Below are 17,001 nucleotides of genomic sequence, written 5' to 3'. Positions count from 1 at the left end.
CCACCAAATCAAACCAACCCTTACTAAAACTTTCAATATTTGGATTATACTCCATAATTATCTCTTTTTAGGGAATATTCATCCTAAAAAGTATGCCAAATGAAGTTGTGTAATTATTAGGGACGGATGGATCTTGGAGAATACTGTATTTATTTAAGCAGGTAAAAGATCAAATAAATTTATTAGGTGGCTGTCTGCCACTTTGCCACACAAACAATATTTTAAGTTTAAAGATTAAATTATTAATGTAGCAGTTATTCGTTCATAATTACAATGTTTATTTTTGCTTTGAAGTTGCAGAGTAAGACTATATGTTTCTTAACAAGAAAAATTGCTGTAGGTACTTTATAGTTGAAATTAATTAGTACTACTTCCCCTCTATCAACGGTTAAATATTTCATACTGGATTATAAAGATATTTCAAAATTTATTTTAATTTATAGAAAAAGTAAATTGAATTAGTTCTTGAAATTTAAATTTATATAATAATTTTATGCAGACATGCAAATAAGTAAGTGTGGTACATTTAATGACATCCATACGAAGGATTACTACACACCATTCTTTTTTTTAATGTAGAATTAAATAATGAATCAATTTTTAATAATTTTGTCAAATATACCTCAAAAATTTGAAATTTATTAAACATTCTTCAATCTTTAGTTACTAACTATATGATTATTGATTTGTATCAATTCTATCAAAGTAAGTGTGGTACATTTAATGACATCCATACGAAGGATTACTACACACCATTCTTTTTTTTAATGTAGAATTAAATAATGAATCAATTTTTAATAATTTTGTCAAATATACCTCAAAAATTTGAAATTTATTAAACATTCTTCAATCTTTAGTTACTAACTATATGATTATTGATTTGTATCAATTCTATCATGAGTTTTTCAACTTACCAATTATATTAAAAAAAAATTAATTTGTAATAGTACTCCATTATTTAACCATTCATTTTTAGATAACTATTTCTAAAAATATGTTAAACTCTCCACAACTTATGTCAATGATATTTATGACACATCGTGATACAATTTGATAGGATATCAATAATAGATTAATTCCTATCGAAGGATAATTCAAAGAGAAGGCAGACAGGGAGGAAAAACCGTGATTTCGAGAGAGATTGAGAGAAATCGATTTTCTCAACAAAAGAGAAACAGTAGATAGGGAATGATAAATATTTTATTTAATTTATTCTTCTTAATGATAATAAAAGATTTAACATGTATTTATGATATGTGTGATACAAAAAGATGTCTTATAAACTAAGAAAACAAATTAAAGTACTAAAAGTATATGTCCCGATCACAATTCCACTAATAGAGTGAAATTATGAGTAACGTATGTAAGTTTTAAAACTGGAATGAAAATAGTTAAGTTGAGAAGTTAAGATAATTGATAGTATTAAAGAGTATAAGTAAATTTAATAGTAGATTTTAAAAGTCCAAATGAAATTGATAAAATCACTAAAAGTTACTATGATGCATTACATATATTAATTCTACGGACGCAATCGAGTTGAGCCAAATATGATTCTATAACATCCTAAGTGTGTGATCAAGTAGATAACTTAAAACCTATATTTAATTAAAAAGACTAACCTCGATGCTCACAAAATCAATCATAAATCTCCCCCATAAGTTATACTCCAATATGACGATTTGCGTAATTATTTTAAAGTTAAAATGTAAGAATGTCATTAAAATGTTAAACAATTTATTATAAGAGTGTGTTGGTTGTATTGTGTATAAATCGAAGGGTGCGACGATCGAACTGATCCAAGTCGAATATTATAAGTCGAACTTAGTGTTTTATTTAGTAAATACATTGGTCAAGGCTCATAAATTTATTCGAATTTGATTTAATTTAATTTAATTTAAACAAGGTTTTGAAATTAGGCATGCATGATATTAATTACTTTAATTTATATATTATTTACCTTATTCACAATAAAATAAGAACTACTAGTATTTTATGTAATGTTTAACGATTCATCGAAAATATCTCATTAATTAGCTGCCATAATCCATATCGATTATTAATTAGATGACATAAACAATGTGACCCTGTGGCAAGCAAATTCACACATCTAGACTTTTGATAGGTTTTTAAATTATATCAATATCAATTAAAACGCTTTAATATCGTCAATTTAGTCATGCTTTCAACAAGTTTAATTGCTAGTGTGTAGTCATTAATATTCAGATATAGCTTAAATAGATATTTCGATGACGAAAGTTGCCATCTCTGTCTATAAACTGCATTTTAAACTAAGAGTGATGATTTAGAGACATAATGTCTCCAAGCCATAATACCCCTATGTCAATTTGCCATAAGCCAAATTATAATATGGACTAATATACCCTTATTTTGAATTAAATAATAATTGAATAAATAAATATATATCAATTAATCATAAAAGGGAAGACAATTCATATCAAATTACTATCTTTTATCTAAATATACATCAATCAAACTATTATCAAAGTCAACTCATATCAAATTACACTATTTTACCTAATACGCTCAATCAAAAGAATATATAATTAATTTTTTGATTGGGGTACATTTGTAACGTTTTTTAAATTTAGAATTTAAAGAAATTAATATATTGGAACGTAAAGAATTACTACTATCAAAAGTATGAAATTCTTAAATTTTAATTTGTCGTATTTTACAGTGAACTGGACTAAGAACTCTAATATTGCATAAGAAAAGGAGAAATATTAACTATGTACTTTAAGATATTTAATAGATGAGTTAAAAATGTGTAATAGGTTCAACATAATGTTCTAAAAATTAAGAATTTAAAGAAATAAAAATTTTGAATGTAAAGAGTTAAATTAAAATTATGAAATTCTTAAAATCAAAATTGTAAACTCCATTAGTAACAATGTATCATTTCTATTAAATATAAAATTGTTTAAATTCTTAAAATTTTGAAACTTTACTTTGAATCCCGATAAAAAATAATCAAATACGGAGTACTTTTAATTCATCTAACCAATATTTTAAAAATATAACTACTATTTTATATTTTTTTAATAAATTGAATCTGGAAAGTGAAGGTATATAAATTTTTTTTCCATTATAAAAAGATGTATTTTGGAAAGTAAGATATAACCTTTTACAATTTGTATTTTAAAAGTAAATGTATATAGTTAACGTTCCAGAATTAAAACTCTTATAAACAAATAATATGTTTTATAAATGTAGGAGTAATAAGGTATATGAACATCTTATAAATTTAATTACAAATAAAATACGTATAATGTTAAATTAAAAATATCATTTCCCATTTCATTGCTTCAAGATTTTGTTCACAAGATTTGAATAATTGAATTGTTAGTTGTTACAGGTAGATTTTATTTGATTTTAGAGTATATATTTGCTTAAATCATGTCATCCATATAAATTCACACAACTTTCCTAAGCAAGTAATTCTTAAATATAAAAAAATGTTTTTATATGCACAAGGGTATTATGGTATATGTACAAAACATTTATTTAAATAAAAATATAAAACAATCTAAAATGACTACTTTAACCTCATTATGTCTTAGACATTATGTCTCCAAAATATTTTTCTTAAACTAAATTGAATTAGCAGTATAAAATACTGGTTTGATTTGAATTTGTGATTTCAGATTTCAGATTTCAGAACTTATCAGTCGGCCGTAAATGAATCAATTTAAATAAAAAGTTGTAAATTAAAATTTGAATATAAATTAACTGAATATTTTTATTTTGCGATTTCAAAAACCCTCAAAGGCGAAAGCCCCACTTCACCAACTCCCCTCTCTTGCAGTATATAATTGATTTTTTCCAGTAGGCTGCTGTCACTGTGCTTTCTCCTTCTCTCTCGCCCAAGATAAAATCAGATTAACAAAAACTAAAACAGATAAGCCATGGCGATCGAGAAGATCAAGGTGTCCAACCCCATCGTTGAGATGGATGGTCAGATTCAGATCTTTGCTCCCTCTTTTTTGTTTCTTGATCTGTTGCTTGGACTAGGTTTTGTTGCTAGATTTATGCTTATGTTTATTGATTATTAGTTTATTGCTCTTTATAGAAGGTTTATATATGTGTGTGGCGATGCTTGACTGTGTTACAGATCAAGATCATCTCAATTTTGATTTGTGATGTGAATCAGAAGGTGATTTTTAACCAAAGATACTAACTTTTGAAATCTGCTATGAGAGTCTGTGTTTTTATTAATTGATTTTGTGAGTAAAAAGCTTGTGTTCAGGCTTCAGATATTTTGAGTATCCGCCGATGCTGGTGTTTTTTCGGAACTATGTCTTGTGATTCTTCGAGTTTGATATGATATAACTGTTGTTCTTATACCATGCTGAAACAATTGATTGTTTTCTTTTGTGATCTGTGCGTTTTCAGGAGATGAGATGACAAGGGTCATTTGGCAATTTATCAAAGACAAGGTATGGAACAAGATTTCATCTTTATCTTCAATTCGGCATAAATTTTTATTTGTGACTAAAAATCTGATGGTTTGGTAGCATAATCTCGTTTTAAATGTTCATTGCAGTTGATTTTCCCATTTGTGGAGTTGGATATTAAGTACTTTGACCTTGGAGTTACTCACCGTGATGCCACAGACGACAAAGTTACCGTTGAGAGTGCAGAAGCTACTCTTAAGTATGTGATCTATATGATTTGTCCTTTTTTGGATGATGTGGTGTTTTGTTACTAGGTTTTCAGCTGTCTATGTGTTCAAATTTGCAGGTACAATGTGGCGATCAAGTGTGCAACGATCACTCCTGGTAAGTAGGATTGAAGTTGTTTAGATCCTTTTTCTTGAATCTAGATCTGTTCAGAAAATCATACAAGTATAATGATTGCAGATGAAGCTCGTGTTAAGGAGTTTGGCTTAAAGCAGATGTGGAGGAGTCCAAACGGCACAATTAGGAATATTTTGAATGGTGAGTGAATTTGACCCAATGTTTACTTTAACTATGTTTTTGGACTTATGATGATTTTGATTGACCTCCATGCAGGCACGGTCTTTAGAGAACCAATTCTCTGCAAAAATGTTCCCCGACTTATCCCAGGTACACAGCTCAAATCTTTTTACTGTTTTTCAGCAGTTTTTCTGTTTGTGACTTGGTTGGGCTAATATACTTTGTGACTCACTTAAGGGTGGACGAAGCCGATATGCATTGGGAGGCATGCTTTCGGAGATCAGTACAAGGCCACTGATGCTGTATTTAAAGGACCTGGAAAGCTTAAAATGGTGTTTGGTATGCCCTTTTATTTATGGGTTTTACATTTCATCTCTATCGCTAATGTATTCTTTGTCCATATTATGCTAAATATTTGTCTTTTACCTTTGTAAGTTTTGTATGCTTCTCTTGGTCAGTCAAAATCAATTATATTTGGTCCATATGCAGTGCCAGAAGGGTCAGGTGAAACGACGGAACTAGAGGTCTACAATTTCACTGGTGAAGGCGGAGTTGCTTTGTCAATGTACAACACTGATGAGGTTTGTTTTGCCAGATCTGTTGATGCAATTTTGATTTAGAACGGTACTGTTATTGGTGACTGACTTGTATTTTAATTTTGTAACATTGTTGATTAGTCAATTCGGTCTTTTGCTGAGGCTTCAATGAACACCGCATACCTGAAAAAGTGGCCATTATATCTTAGCACCAAGAACACCATTCTTAAGAAATATGACGGCAGGTAAGGAATTGAATTATTCAATATTGTGAATGGTTTCCACCATATGTCCTTGTTTCATTCTTTCAAACTGCACACTCCATTTCAAACTAGAAACTTGTTATATATATATTACCAGTTTGATGTTTTAATTGTTACTCCCTGGCTTGAAAAAGATTCAAGGACATATTTCAAGAAGTTTATGAATCAAAATGGAAATCAAAGTACGAGGAGGCTGGAATATGGTGGGCATCTCTGCTTAATCCTTATCATATGGTTCTAACATTTCTGTTATTTGCAACTGATATGTTAGTTTGTTTAATGCAACACCTTAAGGTATGAGCACCGTCTCATTGATGATATGGTTGCGTATGCTCTGAAGAGTGATGGAGGTTACGTGTGGGCCTGCAAGAACTATGATGGAGATGTGCAGAGTGACTTCTTAGCACAAGGTGTGTAAATCAGAAACCTGAAATATTATCAATATGGACATATAGATTACACAGATGTTTTCTTCTTATATAGTATGTATCACTCTGTAAGCCATTTACACTTTATTTGATCACATTTCACAGGCTTTGGATCCCTTGGGCTGATGACCTCAGTCTTGGTACGTTTGTATCTCTTCTATTAGTTGCATCTATTTTCAAGTCTTAGCCTTTTGCATTAGCAAACCATATTAGTTGGCATGCATTTTATTGGGTATTTGTTGCAAGTTTGTATACTGAAAGATATTGTGTCACTCTCATTCCAGATGTGCCCTGATGGCAAGACTATTGAGGCTGAAGCTGCCCATGGAACTGTTACACGCCACTACAGGGTTCACCAAAAAGGAGGTGAAACCAGTACAAATAGCATTGCCTCAATCTTTGCTTGGACTCGTGGTCTTGCACACAGGTGATTTAAGTTTATTTTTTTCTTTTCCACTGTAGTTCTTGTCCATGAATTTACTTGTTACAATCTTTTCTGAATTCTGGAGTATAATAAGTAACTACATTTGGTAGGGCCAAGTTGGATGACAACGCAAAGCTCTTGGAGTTCACTGAGAAACTAGAAGCAGCATGTATCGGTGTTGTTGAATCTGGAAAGATGACCAAGGATCTTGCCCTTATCATCCATGGGTCCAAGTAAGCATTGATGTTCACCAATCACATTTCAAATCATAAAGCTGCCTCATTTTAAGCTTATCATATTGCTCACCCCTTCGTATCCCCCAAACAATTTAGGTTGGCGAGAAACCATTATCTCAACACTGAAGAGTTCATTGATGCAGTTGCTGATGAGCTTAAAGCAAAACTTTCATCCTAAGCACTGTTGTATGTTCATGATTGCCAAATCTCGATATGTTTCGAATGATTACTCAATGCCAAACCTCACATTTGTTGCTGTTTTATGTTTTTGCAGGTCTAGATTACCAAAAATCATCCGGGACGCATCTAACCAGCAGCTACTTTTCAATAATTTATCTTCCATTTCATGAGTTGGTACTTTTCATGCCGGTTTTTTATTGTTCAGATGTATTTCCAAACTCATCAAAACAGCCATTCTGGCTCATTATACTTCATCAATTGGAATACCATGAGACAACTTGTTTGAATTCTTGGCCTGTCTTTTCTGTTATAATTGTGATAGTTTAAACTGATGGCACAGATTGGCAAAAATCACTGCATGTTCATCTGTTCTGAGAAAAAATGTGGTCCTTTCTGCATAAATATCTGTTACCAAGTTCTTATCCAAATAAAAGATTTGCCTTTGGTGTTGATTTAGACATGCCCTTTCATTGAAAGTGAATTTTGGATTTTCTTCATACTAGTGGTTAAATCAAATACACTTTGTTTGCATTTCTTTGTACTATTCATATTAATCTAATACAAAGGTTACTAGTACATCATAATGTTTCCCATTTTTTGCCCAAAAATATTATGAACCAAAATTGGCGTCCACCACTAATCACTATAACAAACTTCATTCGATGCTACAAATTCTGTAACTATAAGGAATGACCTCTCAATTTGAGAAGAGAATGGGAGCTAAACTCCATATTTGATACATCAACTGTCTCAGTTTTGTAGCCAACGAGCGTCCTCTTTCATCCACGTAGCTCACGAACTCCATAATACCTGAGGTTCAACCGCATCTTACTATATGTCTGTCTTCTCAAATTTAAGAAATCTGCATAATGATTCAAAACTGCCTTACCCAGAATTACCCTCAGCTGAATGTATCTTATACTCGTCTTCAATCTGGATCCAACATACACTGCACAATCTCAAACTTAATTCACTTACCAAGATATCCAATGCTTGAATCAAGTGCAGAAGAGACAAATATTTTTGCAATATCAGCATTTTGGACTTGGATTTTTGGAAATTGCAGCTCTCATAATCAAGTACAGAAATATCCTTCTAGGTCTTATAACAAACAACATGCCAACGGATGTCATTTAATGTCAATGAATGAAAGACAAAATGAAGGTCACAATCAAAATAACCTGTCAAATATCCTCTAGCTAGCCAACCAGAATATTAGTCCACCCAATAGATTTATTTGATATATATATGAATGAACCTCATTATAGGAAGATTTTGATTCTCACAACTTGGCATAGCCCACCCATAAGGAGCAGTTAGGTATAGTAGTGATGACTGATGACAAAAATAAAAAAAACCAAAGCTGGAATATAGAAAAGCAAGACACATGACATTTCTGAGTCAAGAAGATAATATAATTATGCATTGAATTTCCATGTTATATCCACTTAGACTATTCAACTAATCAAACAGAACTGATATTGAACGCCGAACAGTTTTTTTACCTGATTCAGAACTTGCCTCAGCAGAGAGACCACGGAAGGCACATTTAGCATAAATCAGCAGTCGGGTTTGTTGAGGAGCACCTAATTTGCTAATCAAGGACCTTAGCAGCCCACTTTATGGAATACAAGAAATAGCAATGAGACAATTTAATAAACCTTACGATCAATTGTGACAGTTGCATAATATGGAATCAGGTCTTACTCGGTCCGCAGTATGGTTAGAAACTCAGGGGGCAATGACTCCATGAAAGAAGATACGTCCTCCATTTTTAAAGATTTCACTTCATCCTTTAAATGTTTCTTCTCTTCAGGCGACATTCCTCTCCCAAGCACTGATTTACTTCAGTTATTTAAATGTAATCAGCATTACATCCACATATAATGATAAATCCGAATTGTAGCTCTTAAAAAATAGAATATGTACACTTAGCCTTGGAAGCAAAAAGGAAGAAAGCCATAAAAAGACAGTTCTGACTTATTTCATTTAGTTCAGAACATGAGCATTTAGGTATCAAAGGATAAATCCATCATTGAATGCAAAAAGAAAATGGTGATGGGGACTTAGAAGTGGAACTCTCATCCATGATAGAAAAAATAAATTAAAGGAGGAAGCCATAGAGAGTACCTATTAATGGTTCTTCCAGTAAATATAACAGGAAAATATTTGGCATACTTCCCAACACCAAAGGTTTCACCCAGCTGCTGTATTTTTTGTGAATCAAGTCTAATTAAGGCATCCCAGAGATGGCAATAGCTTTTTCTGAATTCTTCAGGCAACTGTTTATAGATCCCATGATCCAGAATGACTAATGTACATATATGTATGTGTTAAGCAAATGCAAAGTCAATTTTAAAACCAAGAGTATATATGATAAGATTACACTCCTACTGAAGGAAAGGTTTCGAGTAGAAATGCTTAATTGTACCTAATGAAAAGCCACTGTGCCCCTCTGGAGAAACTAATATGTTTCCAGGATGCGGATCACCATGGAGGAAACCATGAACAAATATCATCTCAGCAAAGACATCTATGAGGGTTTTGGCTACCTAAAATGTCAAGTGAAACAGAATAGAAGAATGAGAGTTTCTTATTCATAGAAGATACCAGCTTCTTAAAACTTACTAACAGACATCAGTCAGCTATAGAGAAATAACAGTCATAAGGCATGCCCAGCAGTCAAGGAAAATAACTATGTCAAATGACATGTCTCCCACAAACCAACCTCAAGTGGATTGATTCCCATTCGCTTCAAATATTCCAAATCATCAATCTGAAATCAATGAAATTCATGTTATCAGTGGCTTCACAGAAATAAGCACATCATGCTTCAATGCATGTGAAATATACTACTTACTTACATATAATGCAGAGATTCCCATTATTAATAAAAGAAAGTTGCCGAACCAGCACAAATAGAGTATTTCATCAAATGTTCATGTATTTGACAGAATTATGAGGATACTGAATCATTACAAGTGAAGTTCTTTAGCTGACTGCTTCCTCCTATTTTTCAGGTTTAAACATTCTTTTTGGGTGGGGTGGGGGGATCTAAAAAGTTAGCCTGTTAGCCTGTTAGCTATACCTTATGTCCTTCACAAAATTCCATTGTCAACACCTTCTTGCATGTGAAATCCTGTCAATATAACCATGACAGTGAGATCTAAGATGAAAGGAGCAACTTTTGCATTGATTGACTCAAGAAATAAATGCATATACTTAACCCAATAAACATAAGGGAACTTGACCATCTTGTTGCTTTTAAAATTATTTGCTGCTCTCTCTGAGTTTTTAGCCTCTTGAATGAAATCTATAGAACACAAAAATGAAAACCATTCAATCATTTAAGCGCAACGAGGGTGCAAAATATTCAAGCACACATTTTGAAGGCCTCAAAACTTGTGATGGAACAAGTTTTGATAGCATTAAGTTGAAAATGAAAATGGATAGATACGGCCTAGTCCAATAAAAAGAACACAGATAAAGATGGTGATACTAAGCTAAGTTTATAAGAAATTAAAATAATCCAAGAAGAATCACAGTGCATGTCTGATGACAAAATTTACCATGATACACTCACCAAGTTCAGACGCAATAGACTTTGTAAATTCTGATACCATCCACTCGAACCTGTACTCCGGGAACAACTAGAAAATGCAGCAACTAATGTTTTAGACCACACTGCCCAGAGAACTGGCTCATTTTGCCACCAAATTCTGCATTCGTTCCAATTGGATAGCTGTCTTTAAGTATCTTCATTTATGATAAATGATGTCTTTAATCTTTTCCTCTCTGCACATATATGAGCACTCCTCTCTAATTTGCCTAAGGAAAATTTATGATTAAGAAAGGAACAGAGCTACATAAACTCTAGTGTGATAACCTAAGAGGTCACGACATAAAGCTATTTTCTATTACACAATGTGATGAATCTACAAGTCTAACGACAACGGGGATGAGTCTCTTTTGTCTGGATTTTCTATCAAAACTTACAGAATGACTGCACCAGTAAATTAATGATCAACTATTCTTGGTAACCAGTGACACTAGCGAAGATTGCTGTCGAGCTGGTGCAAATATAGTTAGGTGGGCATATTTTTTTATGTTGAATTCTGACATATCAAAAAACCTCTTTGGTTGTGGCTTGGATCATAGACTTAAAATAGTTTCAAAGAATTATTGAGTGATACAAGGGGAGATTTATGTAGAGCCAGAGAAAATAAAACTGAGGGCACAGCTCATTATCATATTGAAAAAGTTGTGGCTAATATAATTGAGATGGACCAGTTTTCAAGAGCTCTGATCATCCGCTGCAGGCGTTGGGCCACTATGTAGCAGCTCATCCATTGGGAGTGATGGTAATTGATGATTAAAAGTGATGGGAAAGCGAGGGGAAAGAAAAGAAATGGGGATGATTAGAATATTGGTACTTAAATTATGAGGGCCCCTTTCCCCCTTGTTCTCTCTTTTTTCTGCAACGCCTCTCTACATTTTCCATAACAAAAACAGAAGGGGTGGGGGGGGGGGGGTTAAGACCAAATAGACTACCAGGGGGAATAATTGCCACATAATGAAACAGTAATTTCAAGAGTTGAATGAAAAAGGAAACAAAATAGACTTTTGAATTGGTTAAAGCAGTTTCAAGATCGACATCCATTATATATTGCCACAATCTTTAAACACTAGGCAAGAAACTTCTCGCACACATTAATTATCCGCTTGAAAGATGAGTGTGAGAAAGCTCAGCTGGTTTCTATACTTGAACTTTAAGGCTTTAGCATATAATTATCAAACTAAAAATAATATACTATATCTTATGAAACCCTTGTAGTAGTGGCCCATTCTTATAGATAACATAAAAATGTTAATTTGCTCTAGATTTTCTATGAATTAACCAGAAGCTTCACCTGGGAGAGAAAAATGTAGAAAAGCTAAGGATGTGAGCTAGTCAAACGGATGATATTGATAAGTTTTCATGCAATAATGATTAATGTGTTAATCTCCATGCACATCTTATAATATACTATCTGTTTGCTTTCATGCATGCCTTTGCACATACATTTTTTAAAAAAATACTCTGTCAAAGTAAATGAAAAAAAAGTTAGCTGACTGAATTAAAATCTTACCCATGCAACTGATCTGGAGAGTAAAGACATTGTAGCAAGATCAAATTTCATTTGATACTCTAATCCTGGATATTGGACCTGTGGTTTCAAAACAAAAGTGGAACCATGTATTCTCATTTAGAATTGTCTTATGTAAAAGAAATAATACAGCAATATAGAGAGATGATGCATACGTTTTATAGTTATGTACGGCAAATCATGTATTACAATTATATTTTACTATTAAATGCAGCTAAAACAACTGGTATTCAAAGATTATAGTATTAGTTAGTATTATTCTCTAAATAAAAGGGCCATGGTATACAGTATAAGAATCCATCGGAACCGAATACTGGTTTTTGCAAAATGTATTTCACCGTAATGGAAACTGATCACTTTGTGGTATGTTTGAGTCATCACCAAGAAAACAGAAAAAAATAAAATCTATTACAGAGCATAGCTGGATTGAAGCATCTTCTCAACACCTGTCAGCCATCCCCCCACTTCCAAACCCCCCAATTCTACCAACAGCCACAGAACACAACAAGCAATGTTGAATAATTTGTTAAAGTAAGTAAGAGTCCTACTTGAGCAAACTAAATATCACTGCATGTAGAGACATGGTTGTCAAACAAAAGTACTACTTCAAGTGTAGTTCCACAGATTAACCTTGACAGCTGCCTCCTGATGGCCCTTCAAGACGGCACGATGTACCTGAGCAATTGATGCAGCAGCAATTGGTTGCTCATCAAACGATAGAAATCTGATCCAAGAATCCAAATGCCATCAAATTAGATTGTTCACTGTACAGAAAACTTGTGACTGGACATGAATGTTCAATGACACTTCAAGACTATTGAGGAAGTCTTAGATTAGAAGAATTAATCTTTTGAGTCATTTACCAACCAATTATGAATAATAATCAAACTTAATTAACGAGAAGCTGCGCATGATCTACTTTACATGATATGCTTAAATTTTAGACCCATACAGTGGATATGCATAGAAGAAACAAGTACAAGAAGTGCCAAATTTTAGACCCACACAGTGGATTTAGCCAGGACATTCAACGGTTTATAAGTCAATTAAACTTACATCTCTGACATGTCTTTCCCCAGACTCTTTACTATAACTTCCTTGACAGCTTCAAAATTACATGGAACTGCCTGAAGCATCAGTATCAGAATTAGCAAAAAATCCAATTAAAACAGTCAGAAAACCACAAAAGTTGGTTAAAAGAACTGAAATGTGACAAGTAAAAACCTGATCTTGTAAAGATGAAAGAGTAGATGAATATTCTCTAGGAACTTGTCGTGCTGCAGCAACAAACTGCCCAGCCTTTACATAGAAACCTTTGTTGGTGTCACATAAGTTTTGGATCCTTCTAGCTGACCTTAGATGGATCTTAAAATTGCCACAAAACATTAATCAAACACAAGAAACTTTCCTCCTCAATGCAAATGATAACAACAATGAAATTAACTTTATAAATATTAAAAACTATGCAGATACAGTATTTATTATCCACCATCATTTTCATTGGGAAAAAACAGATGCAATACCAGGAAGCAAAAAACTTCAGACAACACTAATAGGGAACTACCAAGAGCAACACAACACTACAAAGTATACTTAATGACGAGGAACATGATTGTGGTATGTATCATTGACTTCGACACAGGGTACTACATCCCACCACGAATGTAAATATGACAGGAAAAGCATAGTACTATTAGATAAATTAGAGTTGCGGTGTAATGCTTCAGAGAAATTCCTCTCAACACTTTTATGCCCTAAGAATATTGATTGGCAACACGAGTTGATATCGCTGCAACTTAAACCCACGCCGAGATGATAATAGCAAAATTTTATACTGAACTATTAACAATGACATGATCAAACGGAGTTATCTTGAAGGTAAAATAAAAATAAAGGATAAAACTCGAGTAACAGGGCAAACATTCGCCTAAAATAGCGGTGGATTTAAAAACCTGCGATAATGTGGATCCATACTCGTCGGAATCAGCTAGTAAACCGTGCAATGAGTACTTGTAGTCAAGCACGCAAGAAGTGATCTGCAAAATTGAAACTTTTAGCAGCATTAATCGAGTGATAACCAGGAGAAATCAAAAAGGAAGTGAAGCAGATCCTGACGGTAAAGAGGGCGCGGGAGGAGCGAACGACGCTGTTTAAGAAGCTAAGGGGAAAATTGGCTGTATCGGCAGAGTCGGAGGAGCCGTAGGCGGCGACTCCGGCGGCGGTGAGCACAAAAAGCGAGGTTTTGGCTCTTAACTTCAAACCTCCATGCCTCCTCATCTCTGGAAACTGGGTTTGGTTTCCGTAGCGGAGGAAAACAGTAAGCAGTAAATTTTACTCCACTTGAGGTTAACAGTTAACCGCCAATTGAATCGAAGATGAATGTAATTGACCATTAACAGAAATTATTGAAGGTATTTATATTAAATATTGTTTTGGGTAATATGAGGGGAATAGACTATCACATCTATAAATAATTAAATATAGTGATTAAAACAATTGACATTCAACTTGAATTACAATGGATTTCTGTCCTCTAACTTCCACAAATTGTCAAAAGTCAAGTCCAAATTTGACACTTTTTGAGTTTGTCAAGAAATGAGAGACAGCAGCACAATCAAATGGCTCCTTGAATCCCATGATGTCCTTGTAGTGAAAGAGTGGCAGAGCATCGATCAGAGACTGGTCGAGGCCGGAGACGTGCCACCGGAAAAAGCTGATGCAGCTGCCTCTTCTATGTGTGGGAAGCAGCAGTGGTGTTGATCCCTTCCCACTCTCAACTGATGGATGCTAAAGAAAGTTGTGATCAGTTTCTAGTCTCAGCTGCAATGCCTATTTCTGCAACATCCTTTTCTTGATCAGTTTGTAGGTGACCAAGCACGATACAATCGCACCAATCAACGCGTATCCACCATAGACGACACATTCTTTCTAGACGGTGGACACCGGTTTCCCGCACAGTCCAACCTTGCCAGAGAAGTTGTTCTCATCAAACATGAGGAATTGAGCTACTAAGATCACCACACCATAAACAGATTCAAGTATTGTACTTGTGCAAAGGTTTATTCTTTCTTGTCAACTTGACATCGATATTAAAACCAAAAATTCAAAGTTGGGATCTTTTTATATATAGTTGAATGATAATGTAAAACACAGTGCAATTGCCTTCTTTAATATCAACAACATACATTTATCATTGAACTCCATCATATACAGTTAATTGACAAAATTCCATAGTGGCAAATATCCACAGAAGGAAAAGAAATAAAAAATGGGATTCCACAATTAGCAGCAGCAGCAGCATGATTCTAGTGCCAAAAATAGCTAGCTAAGTCACCACCATCATCCCTAGCAAAGCAATTCACATCCATTGAAAGCCGTTGAGATTTTGACCCGCACACCAATTCACATTCTGATTCCCATCCATGGATAGCAGTAGCCGTAGTTGAGATAATTGTGATCAACGAACGGCTGCGGCACCGCCGGAAGTTGACCGTTGGCCATAACATCAGCAACAGAAAAGGTGTAATCTTGCGGCAGATTCAGAGGAGCATTGGCCCTCGCAAAATCCATAACATCCCCAATAGAAAAGCTGACATCTTGATCAACAATCCCTCCCAAACCGACCAAATCAAGCACCACATTGTCGTTGCTCTTCTCCTTTTCCATCATCGCCAAAGCCTGCGGGCAGTAAAAGTCCGTCACAGGAAATTGATCATTGGTGTTCGCAGCCATCGACAAGATTTCATCTTGATCAAAAATGTCTTCCAAATCAAGCATCTCATTACTGTTTTCCTCCTCCTTCATCATCGGCTCCCGTTTCAAGAAATCGATTCTTGACCGCAAGGCCTCAGCCTTGGCGCGCACTGCGCCGCTCAATTCCAGCAACTGGGACTCGTCCATATGGTTAAGGCGATCGTCCCAGGTGCCGGATTCGGCCTCCGCATTCTTCTCCAATGCATTCCCCTGGCGCTGGTTGAAGAAATCGGAGACCCCGAAAGCCTTAACGGCGCCGGGATCAGCCTTGTAGGAGCCGATGAGGCGGCGGATTTGGGCGGAGTCATCCGGCCAGATGAAGGTGGAGTTGGTGGTGGGGTCGCGGATGATCATGCAGGCGGGGACGTCGCAGAGAGTGGTGAGTTGCTCGACTTTCTTCTTTAACGCTTCCTTTCTCTTCTTGAAAGTTAGGAGGCGAGATTTCTTGTTCTCAATGAACTGCAATTTCAGCTTCGCGCGACCCATCGTTTTGATTTCTGAGAAAAGAGAGAAGGATTTGATTTTCAATTTTGGAAGTGCTGCTTCAATCCAAAGCTTTATATAGGGTTTCGTAACACCGAAATTCACTTTACTGTTACCATAAATACTTGACTGTAGTTACCAACTTACCATATTAACTAAATACTCTTTCTTTGCAAACACAATGTTTCCTAATTAAATTCAGTTTGAAACAATAGATATCATCAATTCGTAATGTTAGCATTTCGTTGTTAAAAAAAAGTCCATCCATCAGTTAATTAACAACCAATTTTGTTGTCGTATTTTTTCAGTAGCAATGTACAAAAAAAAAAACAGTAGAATTTAGAAAAGAGTGATGCTAAATGGCCATAATGTGGCCGGCCATAAAGAGTTAATTTAGTCCATTTACATTTATAAAAAAATTAGAATTACCGATATAAACTTATATGTGTGTGAATGGACTTGTGAGTTGATACTTATCTTTGAATTCCATTACGTAAAACGCATTAATATCACGAATTACTGTATACGTTGAGCAACAATCAAGAAATGACAGTAGTAATAAGTTGAGCAAAAACTACGAAAGAGCAACACTAACATGTTGAGCAACATATAAT

General features: G+C 34.4%; 3 protein-coding genes across 3 annotated transcripts; 1 reads left to right on the top strand and 2 right to left on the bottom strand.

Annotated features, from left to right (window-relative positions):
• Positions 1–3,821: 3,821 nt before the first annotated feature.
• On the top strand, positions 3,822–7,291 carry LOC121786168 (isocitrate dehydrogenase [NADP], chloroplastic). Its single transcript, XM_042184728.1, has 16 exons — positions 3,822–3,975; positions 4,414–4,457; positions 4,565–4,674; positions 4,762–4,799; positions 4,881–4,958; positions 5,034–5,087; positions 5,175–5,276; positions 5,427–5,518; positions 5,615–5,718; positions 5,871–5,939; positions 6,031–6,146; positions 6,270–6,304; positions 6,449–6,591; positions 6,699–6,821; positions 6,921–7,010; positions 7,099–7,291. Exons 1-15 carry the CDS (start codon positions 3,927–3,929, stop codon positions 7,000–7,002), a joined length of 1,239 nt encoding a protein of 412 aa, XP_042040662.1. The 5' UTR covers positions 3,822–3,926; the 3' UTR covers positions 7,003–7,010; positions 7,099–7,291.
• A 178-nt stretch (positions 7,292–7,469) lies between these two features.
• LOC121786167 (aarF domain-containing protein kinase 1) lies at positions 7,470–14,536 on the bottom strand. Its single transcript, XM_042184727.1, has 16 exons — positions 14,267–14,536; positions 14,104–14,187; positions 13,376–13,516; positions 13,208–13,278; positions 12,782–12,875; positions 12,134–12,211; positions 10,588–10,654; positions 10,232–10,317; positions 10,093–10,143; positions 9,733–9,780; positions 9,436–9,556; positions 9,135–9,315; positions 8,712–8,849; positions 8,510–8,622; positions 7,894–7,953; positions 7,470–7,814 (listed from the first exon to the last, which is right to left on the bottom strand). The coding sequence occupies exons 1-16, from the start codon at positions 14,426–14,428 to the stop codon at positions 7,702–7,704; spliced, it is 1,608 nt and encodes a 535-aa protein (XP_042040661.1). The 5' UTR covers positions 14,429–14,536; the 3' UTR covers positions 7,470–7,701.
• A 1,017-nt stretch (positions 14,537–15,553) lies between these two features.
• Positions 15,554–16,390, bottom strand: LOC121786866 (MADS-box protein FLOWERING LOCUS C-like). The gene has a single exon (XM_042185471.1). It carries the CDS (start codon positions 16,388–16,390, stop codon positions 15,554–15,556), a length of 837 nt encoding a protein of 278 aa, XP_042041405.1.
• Positions 16,391–17,001: the final 611 nt, after the last annotated feature.

This window comes from Salvia splendens, chromosome 22, assembly GCF_004379255.2.
Source record: "Salvia splendens isolate huo1 chromosome 22, SspV2, whole genome shotgun sequence".
In the NCBI taxonomy this organism is placed as follows: Eukaryota; Viridiplantae; Streptophyta; class Magnoliopsida; order Lamiales; family Lamiaceae; genus Salvia; species Salvia splendens.
Note: the sequence above shows the minus strand (reverse complement) of the source record. Positions and strands in the feature narration are given on the sequence as shown.